This window comes from Coregonus lavaretus (assembly GCF_964263955.1).
Source record: "Coregonus lavaretus genome assembly, chromosome: 11".
In the NCBI taxonomy this organism is placed as follows: Eukaryota; Metazoa; Chordata; class Actinopteri; order Salmoniformes; family Salmonidae; genus Coregonus; species Coregonus lavaretus.
The window spans coordinates 21064622-21075844 of NC_139998.1; the positions used below are offsets into that span (position 1 = coordinate 21064622).

The 11223-nt window shown below is 41.7% G+C and overlaps 1 protein-coding gene across 1 annotated transcript; it reads left to right on the forward strand.

Moving 5' to 3' along the window:
- Positions 1-10137: 10137 nt before the first annotated feature.
- Positions 10138-11223, forward strand: LOC311137751 (cocaine- and amphetamine-regulated transcript protein-like). Its single transcript, XM_084172328.1, has 3 exons — positions 10138-10401; positions 10709-10792; positions 11047-11223. Exons 1-3 carry the CDS (start codon positions 10237-10239, stop codon positions 11152-11154), a joined length of 357 nt encoding a protein of 118 aa, XP_084028454.1. The 5' UTR covers positions 10138-10236; the 3' UTR covers positions 11155-11223.

Here is an 11223-nt window from a genome sequence, read left to right on the forward strand (position 1 = left end):
TGTTGTGAGATTATTTGTATATTCTAGTTCTAAAATGATGTATTGGAACTTTTTAAAAGTTATTCATGTGCGAGAGATGTTACATCATGCAACACGTTAGCCTCACATGATGAGTAACCATGCCTGAGATCTAATGTAACCCACAGACTGAAATCTACAACAGGGTACTTTCAATTATTATTCAGATGCCCCATTCCTTTTCTCCTACCATTGCAAACACAAATGTGAAGCCAAACTCTGTCTTTGTGTACTGCTTTATGATATTTTCACCCACTTGGAGGAATCTATATGTAAATATCAAAGGGGACGTCATGGTTTAAATCCCACGCCCTCTCAGAATCAATGGCGGCATTAGGGCAGCTCAGCACATGAAACAAACATTTCCTATAAGGCTACACGGGCAGGATATGAGAGTAAGTGTGTGGGTGTAGAGGGCGTGGTGGAGGGGTCTGCATAATGAAAGGGGATCTGTAAGATCTGTAAGATCAAGCAGCAACTAATGAATCAGTGACAACATAATGAGGCAAGAGTACCACTCAGAGTGAAAGTGATTTCAACTGGGAATCAGCTTCAAAGGGTGAAGCATACACACTTGTGGAAAGAAGCCCTAAGATTTGAAAGCACAGCAAAGAGATGTAACATGGTCTCCATGCAGACTACTTTGCAGCTCTGTGTGACCGGAAGGAACATCAAACTGCTTGCCTGACCCTCAACTTAGAAAGAACAGGGACATCAGATAAAACTCGTAAAACTTTGGACAGAAGGATAATTTCTCTACAAGGTGGTTCAACTCATAACTTCTGCCTCACGTCTATCTGTAACTGTGTCATTAGGCAATGTTTTTCCTTTTTCAGTCAACACACCCATTCTCTAGATGCTGGCTGAGCAAGTGAGATCATTCAGTTTGTGTGGGTGACAGCCCTCAAACATACTTTCCACATAATGTGCCACTAAACTGCAATAAATGACACGCACACAATTACTGGTCTTTTCCTTGGGTGGCGGTGTTAACAGGTTTTTAGGTGGCCTCTGCATTTGGCCTTGAGCTGCTGGTCAGGATGAGGGATTGTGCAGACAGCTGCGAGTGACATTTCAGGCTGTGGGAACACCAGGGCCCTGTTCTGTGCCTGGCGTCTTCTCTGTGGTGTCTGTGAAAAATATTTTAGACATAAAAAGCACCTCTCATGTTTGATGTGGACAAAGAGACGTGACAGTTTCAGTCATGTAGACAGGCCTGTCTGGGGAAGAAAGACAAAAACTAAATGTCCTCCTAGGCCTCGTGAGGACTGTGTGGCCTTTGACCTGAGTCACCATTTCACTTTGTCTCAATTTAAAAGAGTAAGAACATCACAGTTTACAAGTTCCACTGACAGTTATAACATGTTTAATTATGTGTTTTTCTTGTTAGTTAGTTGTCCCCTTTCATCTGGCACAATTTCACAAAACTTTCAATAACAGTGACAGATCTTGTCAGAGAGACTCATCTGGGCATAGAGCTTGAAGAATTTTGAAAAGGTCAATGGGCAAATGTTGCACAATCCAGGTGTGGAAAGCTCTTAGAGACTTACCCAGAAAGAAGAACTTCAATCTTTGCCAAAGGTGATTCTAACATGTATTGACTCAATGGCGTGAATACTTATGTAAATTAGATATTTCTGTATTTCATTTTCTATAAATTTGCTAGCATTAAAAAAAAACATGTTTTCACTTTGTCATAATGGAGTATTTTGTGTAGATGGGTGAAAAAATAATATATTTATTTAATCCATAAAAACTTCAGGCTGTAACACAACAAAATGTGGAATAATATAATGTGCCTTCAGAAAGTATTCACACCCCTTTACTTTTTCCACATTCTGTTGTGTCACAGCCTGAATTTAAAATGGATTAAATTGAGATTTTGTGTCACTGATCTACACACAATACCCCATAATGTCAAAGTGGAATTTAGTTTCTAGAAAAAAAATAGATTAATACTTTTTTCGAAGATGAAATGTCTAGAGTCAGTAAGTATTCAAGCCCTTTGTTATGGCAAGCCTAATAAGTTCAGGAGTAAAAATGTGCTTATCAAATCGCATAATACATTTCATGGACTCATTCCGTGTGCAATAATAGTGGTTACCATGATTTATTTTATGACTACCCCATCTCTGTACCCCACACATACAATTATCTGTAATCAAGTAGTGAATTTCAAGCACAGATTCAATCACAAAGACCAGGGAGGCTTTTCAATGTCTTGCAAAGAAGGACGCCGATTGGTAGATGTGTAAAAAACATTTAATAAAGCAGACGCTGAATAACCCTTTGAGCATGGTGAAGTCACTACAAAGATTAAGATGTCCTTCCTAACTCAGTTGCCGGAGAGGAAGGAAACTGCTCAGGGATTTCACCATGAGGCCAACAGTGATTTTAAAACATTTACAGAGTTTAATGGTTGGGATATGAGAAATCTGAGGATGGCTCAACAACATTGTAGTTACTCCACAATACTAACCTAAATGATAGTAAAAAGTTTGAAGCCTGAACAGAATTAGAATATTCCAAAACATGCATCCTGTTTGCAACAAGACACTAAATACTGCAAAGAATTTTGCAAAGAATTTGGCAAAGAAATGCACTTATTGTCCTGAATACACAGCGTTCTGTTTGAGTACCACTCGTCATATTTTCAAGAATGGTGGTGACTGCGTCGTGTTATGGATATGCTCGTCATCGACAAGGACTAGAGTGTTCTTTAGGATAAAAATAAACAGAATACAGCTATAAGTACAGGCAAAATCCCTGAAGAAAACCTGGTTCAGTCTGCTTTCCAACAGACACTGGGAGACTAATTCACCTTTCAGCAGGAACCTAAAACACAAGCCCAGATCTACACTGGAGTTGCTTACGAAGACGACATTGAATGTTCCTGAGTGGCCTAGGTACAGTGTTGACTTAAAATCGGCGTGAAAATCTATGGCAAGACTTGAAAATGTCTGTCTAGCAATGATCAACAATCAACTTGACAGCGCTTGAAGAAGGTCAATGCAGGTAGTCCGGGTAGTCATTTCATTAGCTACAGCCTTGTTTTCCTCAGAGGTCCTGGATGGCAGGGAGCTCGGCCCCAGTGATGTACTGGGCCGTACTCAACACCCTCTGTAGCGCCTTGTGGTCGGGTGCCTTGTAGTTGCTGTACCAAGCGATGATGCATCCAGTCAAGATGCTCTCAATGGTGCAGCTGTATAACCATTTGAGGATCATGTCAAATCTTTTCAGTCTCCTGAGGGGGAAGAGGCGCTGTCATGCCCTCTTCCCAGCTGTGTGGGTGTGTGTGGACCATGTTAATTCCTTAGTGATGTGGACACCGAGGAACTTGAAGCTCTCAACCCGCTCCACTACAGCCCCATCGATGTGGATGGGGGCGTGCTCGCCCTTCCATTTCCTGTAGTCCACGATCAGCTCCATTGCCTTGCTGACGTTGAGAAGGAGGTTGTTGTCCTGGCACTACACTGTCAGGTATCTGTCCTCCTCCCTATAGGATGCCTCATCTTCGTCGGTGATCAGTCCTAGCACCGTCGTGTTGTCAGCAAACTTGATGATAGTGTTGGAGTCGTGTGCGGCCACGCAGTCTTGGGTTAACAGGGAGTACAGGAGGGGAGTAAACACGCACCCCTGAGGGGCCCTTGTGTTGATGGTCAGCGTGGCGGATGTGTTGTTGCCTACCCTCACCGCCTGGGGGCGGCCCGTCAGGAAGTCCAGGATCCAGTTGCAGAGGGAGGGGTTCAGTCCCAGGGTCCTGAGCTTGGTGATGAGCATGGAGGGGACTATGGTGTTGAATGCTGAGCTGTAGTCAATTAACAGCATTCTTACATACTTTGGGGTCACTTAGAAATGTCCTTGTTTTCGAAAGAAAAGCAAAAAAAAAATCCATTAAAATAACATCAAATTGATCAGAAATACAGTGTAGACATTGTTAATGTTGTAAATGGCTTTTGTAGCTGGAAACGGCTGATTTTTAATGGAATACATAGGCGTACAGAGGCCCATTATCAGCAACCATCAGTCCTGTGTTCCAATGGCACGTTGTGTTTGCTAATCCAAGTTTATCATTTTAAAAGGCTAATTGATCATTAGAAAACCCTTTTGCAATTATGTTAGCACAGCTGAAAACTGTTGTGCTGATTAAAGAAGCAATAAAACTGGCCTTCTTGAGACTAGTTGAGTATCTGGAGCATCAGCAATTGTGGGTTCGATTACAGGCTCAAAATGGCCAGAAACAAAGAACTTTCTTCTGAAACTCGTCAGTCTATTCTTATTCTGAGAAATGAAGGCTATTCCATGCGAGAAATTGCCAAGAAACTGAAGATCTCGTACAACGCTGTGTACTACTCCCTTCACAGAACAGCGCAAACTGGCTCTAACCAGAATAGAAAGAGGAGTGGGAGGCCCTGGTGCACAACTGAGGAAGAGGACAAATACAGTGTCTAGTTTGAAAAACGGCGCCTCACAGGTCCTCAACTGGCAGCTTCATTAAATAGTACCCGCAAAACACCAGTCTCAACGTCAACAGTGAAGAGGCACTCCGGGATGCTGACCTTCTAGGCAGAGTTGCAAAGAAAAAGCCATATCTCAGACTGTCCAATAAAAAGAAAAGATTAAGATGGGCAGTCTGAGATATGGCTTTTTCTTTGCAACTGAATAGACTGAATAGACTGACGAGTTTCAGAAGAAAGTTATTTGTTTCTGGCCATTTTGAGCCTGTAATCGAACCCACAATTGCTTTTCTTTCGAAAACAAGGACATTTCTAAGTGACCCCAAACTTTTGAACGGTAGTGTAGGTATTCCTTTTCTCCAGGTGGGTGGGGGCAGTGTGGAGTGCAATAGAGATTGCGTCATCTGTGGATATGTTGGGCGGTATGTGAATTGGAGTGGGTCCAGGGTGTCTTGGATGATGGTGTTGATGTGAGCTATGACCAGCCTTTCAAAGCATTTCATGGCAATTGATGTGAGTGCTACGCCCCGTAGTCATTTAAGCAGGTTACCTTGACGTTCTTGGGCATGGGGACTATGGTGGTCTGCTTGAAACAAGTTGGTATTGGTCAGGGATAGGTTGAACATTTCTATGAAGACATTTGCCAGCTGGTCACTACGCATCCTGGTATTCCATCTAGCCCCACGGCATTGCTAATATTAACCTGTTTAAAGGTCTTACTCACATCGGCTATGGAGAGTGAGATCACACAGTTGTCCGGAACAGCTGGTGCTCTCATGCATGGTTCAGTGTTGCTTGCCTCGATGTGAGCATAGAATGCATTTAGCTCATCTGGTAGACTACCGTCGCTGGGCAGCTTGCGGCTGGGTTTCCCTTCGTAATCCTTGATAGTTTGCAAGCATGTCAACAGTTTTATTAAGATGAGAGAGGTGAGGTCAACTTTGTAGCAAACTCTATAGCAAACTTAAATGTAAAATTAAAGCACGACCAAAAAGCAATTAGGAGTCAAACATTGAATGAGTGTGTTAACTGATAAGATACCTTGTTTTGTTTACAAGCAGGTTGGTCTGTGAACTTTCCCTTTGATCAATGGAGGAAGTCAATGGGATTGATTTAGGTTGTACGGAGGTGAATTGCTATTTCTGTTCCTGGGGATGAATTGAGATTGATTGGGTCAGTTGGTGTTATTTAAGTCCTCTGATCTGGCAGTGACGTTGGTCCTCCTCAATCACTACTGCTTGACTGCTAGATTCAGAATAGGTAAGGCAATAATTTTCTGTGAGATTTTCCTGGTAATCTTGCTCATTTTCTAAACTTTTTTCAACACAGAAGAGATTAAGGAGGGAAGCTGTTGGAGGATGGTGGGTGTGTTGGGGAACTGGGGGTGGAGGGGTGGATAGGGTGTGAGCTCAGTGAGTTTTGAAGACGGGCTATGTGGGCAGAGGTAAGCCAATCTCAAAGGAGACAAGCGGGAACCAAATTGTGCCCCATAGCCAAGCGGAAATTGGCAGAGGAACAAGGGGAGGATTTTAAACCCCTTTACTTGCCCCTCTTTGGATGGATATTTATAGCATGAGGTTTCACAGCACTGAATAGTGAAAAAACCTTTTTTATTGTGCTATGGGCACACAGAACTGTCAAATAAGATTTGGCTTTCATCCTTGATGCTTTTGGTTGAGACGAGATTACATGATGCCGAATCCTAACTTTAAATAATTCATATTTTTTTAAACACAAACCCCAATATCAATGAATGATTTTACCAGTTTCAGTTATGTACTTATGACTCAAGTTGATAATCTGCCCAATGCAAGGATGAAAAATACATCAAACACTGTATATCCTAATCATAGTACATTGTTGAACAGTGCAATATCTATATCACTGCAGTTCTACCTGGTACCAGTGGTGCTTGTGTTATTGAATACCTAAAAATAAAGTATAAAATAGGTTACTATAACTGTGTAATAACCATTTTACCATGTCATATCATGTTCTTAGTGATTACCTGGTAATTGCTATACAATAAAGTTCCACCAAAGTTTGAATAGAGTGCAGAAGGGGAATGAAAACCAGATCCCAAGGGTATTGTGGTTTTTGCCTGCTAACATTTAAGATATGGTCTGACAACCCCCCTCCCCCTGTCTCAATCTATACTGATTGGCCTGGTGCACCCCTTTCAAATCCACCTCACTTAATCAGATCCATAACCTGCCAGTGGACACCAGCGCAGGCTATCCACCACAGCCCATAAAAAAAGAGATGTAGCATGAAATGGGGCCTTTTATCTGTGAGCTTGAAGACTGTCATTTAGACATCTGGAAAAATAAAACCCACAAAGAGACCAGAGGAATGAGTCACCCCTACTGGCCTTCTAACACCACTTCTATCTGATCTCTCATCCAAGGATTGACCAAGCCCAACTCTGTTAAGCTTCAGAGGCAAGCCAGCAGTGGGGATGGAAGGTGGTATGGCTACTAGTCTGTTGTCATCCATCTTCTCAAGTATTAGTAGATGCATTTTTCTGAGTAATTTTCTCTAGATGGTTGACTGAAGTGTGCAGATGTCACCCTAGCTTCCCATTATGCTATGTTTGCTGAGTGGAATATGTTTACCTAGCCTTATTTTCAGGGATCATTGAATTCTAGAGTGGGTTTACAATAGGTCTTCTTACTGTTAGAATAAGGGTAATGGTTTTGACTCATTTTGGGAAGGGCATAGATCTGAATCACAGTTTCCACCGGTCTCTGGGTGTCAATGTTGAATAAAATGCAGAGGGGCTGAATCATTTTGTGGCCTGACCGATTCCACAACTACTGACCCATCTTGTCTTCATGGCAGATATCACATTTTCATTGCAAATGCCTCAAATTCCCTGCCACACATTGAATGTTGATACCGCAAAGGCTGAATCAATCGGAGCATTTTAAAGTGGAGAGCTGACTTGCTTCTAATAGCGTAAGAGCCTGCAACAATTATACCTCTATCTGTGTGGCGTGTGCCAAGCAGATATGAATGAACTCCTTGTGTGCCGCTTAAAGTGCGCTTCCCATTTGGCTCAGCTTAATAGCTTTTTCCGGGTTGGATATTGAAGACCAAACTAACCCAGGCTGATGTGTATATGTGTGGATATTTTGTGATTGGTCTAGCACACTGCTCTCGCTGCCAAGAGGACACACTCTAATGAGCTCAATTTTGGTAAAATTATGAGATGACAAACACATCCTCCTTTTAGAATTTCAATGCAAAACATAATTTGCGTCAACATAATAACATGAACATATGTTGCAAATGTAATTAACTTCAACAGACTGTATTATGTTCAACATGACATGACTAAACATAATCCAACACCCATAATCCAACACTTTTGTGACAAGGACTATGGATTTACAGGACTAAGAAGAAAGGCTTATGTAAAGAAGAGTATTTATTAAAAGACCGATTTGGGGGGCTTTAGCAAAAGCGGTGTCACTCTGCACAATTAACATAGCAACAGGAGTTTGCTCCTATTATGTGCCTGCCGAGTCTGACGCACACAAACACTGTTTGTTAACAAGGCCCGGTTAACTTGTCAGATTTTTGGATACAATACATGGCGGTGACTTTTTGACACCCAAAATGATTCATAAATTAACCTCCTTTATACATTATAATATATTATGAAATATTATTCACATTAGTCATGTCATAAACTAAACAAACGTTAATTTGATGCAAAAAAGTATATGTAGGCGTACAACTGTATATAGGCTATTCTACTAGAAAAAGGCATATGGTTTATCTAAACTGAAAACATGACGCCTTATCTGTGCACTGTTCCTCTGTGTATAGAAGTGCGTCACAAACAAATATCTATTTGCAAGCTAATCTTAGAGCTTCAGGGAGAGGGGATCATAATCTCCTCCTCAAAGAGATGCATTCACAAAGAAGCGAGTGAGAACATGTTTTAAACTCTAAGGGGTGGTTTCCCACACACAGATTATGCCTAGTCTTGGACTAAGAAACACTTTCAATGGAGAACATTCATTGAACAAGCGTTTAAGTGTAGGACGATGCTTAATCTGTGTCCCGGAAACCGACCTTAAATGCCAAGTTCCAAATTCCTTACAAAATGTAGTACAGTAAATACACAACTGACTGTTCATGGTAGGCTATTCACTGAAGAAATTCTGAAAATACACTATATATACACAAGAGCATATGGACACCCCTTCAAATTAGTGGATTCAGCTATTTCAGCCACACCTGTTGCTGACAGGGGTATAAAATAGAGTACACAGCCATGGAATCTCCATAGACAAACAATGGCAGTAGAATGGCCTTACTGAACAGCTCAGTGACTTTCAACGTGGCACCGTCATAGGATGCCACCTTTCCAACAAGTCAGTTCATCACATTTCTGCCCCAGTCACCTGTAAGTGCTGTTATTGTGAAGTGGAAATGTCTAGGAGAAACAAAGGCTCAGCCGCGAAGTGGTAGGCCACACAAGCTCACAGAACGGGACCGGCGAGTGCTGAAGCGCATAGCGCGTAAAAATAATCTGTCCTCGGTTGCAACACTACTGAGTTCCAAACTGCCTCTGGAAGCAATGTCAGCACAATAACTATTCATCGGGAGCTTCATGAAATAGGTTTCCATGGCCGAGCAGCCACACACAAGCCTAAAATCACCATGCGCAATGCCAAGTGTCGGCTGGAGTGGTGTAAAGCTCACCACCATTGGACTCCGGAGCAGTGGAAACACGTTCTGTGGAGTGAGGAATCACACTTCATCTGGCAGTCTGACGGACCAATCTGGGTTTGGCGGATGCCAGGAGAACGATACCTGCCCCAATGCATAGTGCCAACTGTACAGTTTGGTGGAAGAGGAATAATGGTCTGGGGCTGTTTTCATGGTTCGGTCTAGGCCCCTTAGTTTCAGTGAAGGGAAATCTTAACGCTACAGCATACAATGACATTCTAGACGATTCTGTGCTTCCAACCTTGTGGCAACAGTTTGGAGAAGGCCCTTTCCTGTTTCAGCATGACAATGCCCCCGTGCACAAAGTGAAGTCAATACAGAAATGCTTTGTCGAGATCGGTGTGGAAGAACTTGACTGGCCTGCACAGAGCCCTGACCTCAACCCCATCGAACACATTTTGAATTAATTTGAACGCTGACTGTGAGCCAGGCCTAATCTCCCAACATCAGTGCCCGACCTCACTAATGCTCTTGTGGCTGAATGGAAGCAATTCCCCGCAGCATTGTTCCAACATCTAGTGGAAAGCCTCCCTAGAAGAGTGGAGGATGTTACAGCAGCAAACGGGGGACCAACTCCATATTAATGCCCATGATTTTGGAATATTGTTTGACGAGCAGGTGTCCACATACTTTTGGTCATGTAGTGTATAACCAACTTTCCAGACCATTTTAACAAATGTATTCAGTTTTGTTTATTACAATAATTATCAGTCAGATAATATATTCAAATATCAAACTGCCCATGGCTGTATTCTATACACTAGCAAAGACCACTAGAGCAAATATTATACTGTAGGGCACTTGCTTGGCAGCATAATGGGCTTCCTACATAGGTACATTTATCTTACTTACATAAGGAAATCAACGCTGAGCAACTCAATATCAAAGTGAATACAAACACTGAAGAGCAAACAAAAGGATGCAAAACAGCAGGGATTGGTCAATTGAATTGAATATCCCAAAGAGGAAACATAACTTAGTGCGCTTGGTTTGTTAAGCACTTTTCCAGATCAGGACCATGGGGAGCTCCATGCAGTTGACGAGAGCGGTAGTTTGTGCTTCGCTGCTGTCTATACTGTGTGGTGCTGAAACGAGTGACTCTGAAATTGAAGTAGATTTGGAAACAAGAAACAATCACGACTTCTATCCACAAAAACCGAATCTAAGGAACGAAAAACGTCTTGTAAGTCTAGCTATATTGTTTCTCTAAACTATGCATATGCTGATGTCCGCAGGCAGCTTTTGGCATTTACATTCTTCAGGACTACCTAGATAAATAAAGACCGGGCTAAATTACTCTACATACAAAATGAAACGCACATTGTTCCAGAGACCATAATTGGTGTAATTTACTGGTGGTAAATTATCTGTCCTCAAAGTGTGAAATGTATAGGTTAAAGGACTATTACGTAAACTACACAATGAAAAGACAGACTAGTCAAAACCTGGAAGTGCTGTAATAGCTTGTGCATTTCATACTGTTTCGACAGCTTGGAGCTCTACATGAAGTTCTAGAAAAACTGCAGACCAAAAGAATTAATCCATGGGAAAAGAAATTTGGCCAAGTTCCCACGGTAGGATTCTAGTCTTTCTCTTCAGTTTAAATGCAATGTATTATTTTTGGTAAATGAGGAATAATTAGCAAATGCAGAATGACAAGATTAATACTTTTATTATGGTCAACTGTTCTGTAAGTAGTCTTAACTAGGTTATTGTAAGGTCTTCTCAAATATGTAGTTGGATTATTTCATAAATGCGAACTGCTTTACAGGATAATATTGTAATCTACATTATCTTCATTGTTGTAATGTAACATTACCTTTTTCAGTGCGAAGTGGGGGAGCATTGCGCGGTGAGGAAAGGCGCGCGAATCGGAAAAATGTGTGACTGTCCACGGGGAGCTTTCTGCAACTTCTTTCTGTTGAAGTGCTTGTGAATGCAGGTTACTGGACCTTTCATTGTTATTTAAGGGGCAGAAAAATGTAACGTAATTTTTAAATATATA

Coding starts and splice junctions, on each gene's coding strand:
- LOC311137751 (XM_084172328.1), top strand. CDS start 10,237: ATGGGGAGCTCCATGCAGTTGACGAGAGCGGTAGTTTGTGCTTCGCTG. Junction 10,402..10,708: donor TAAGGAACGAAAAACGTCTT/GTAAGTCTAGCT, acceptor CTGTTTCGACAG/CTTGGAGCTCTACATGAAGT. Junction 10,793..11,046: donor AATTTGGCCAAGTTCCCACG/GTAGGATTCTAG, acceptor TACCTTTTTCAG/TGCGAAGTGGGGGAGCATTG.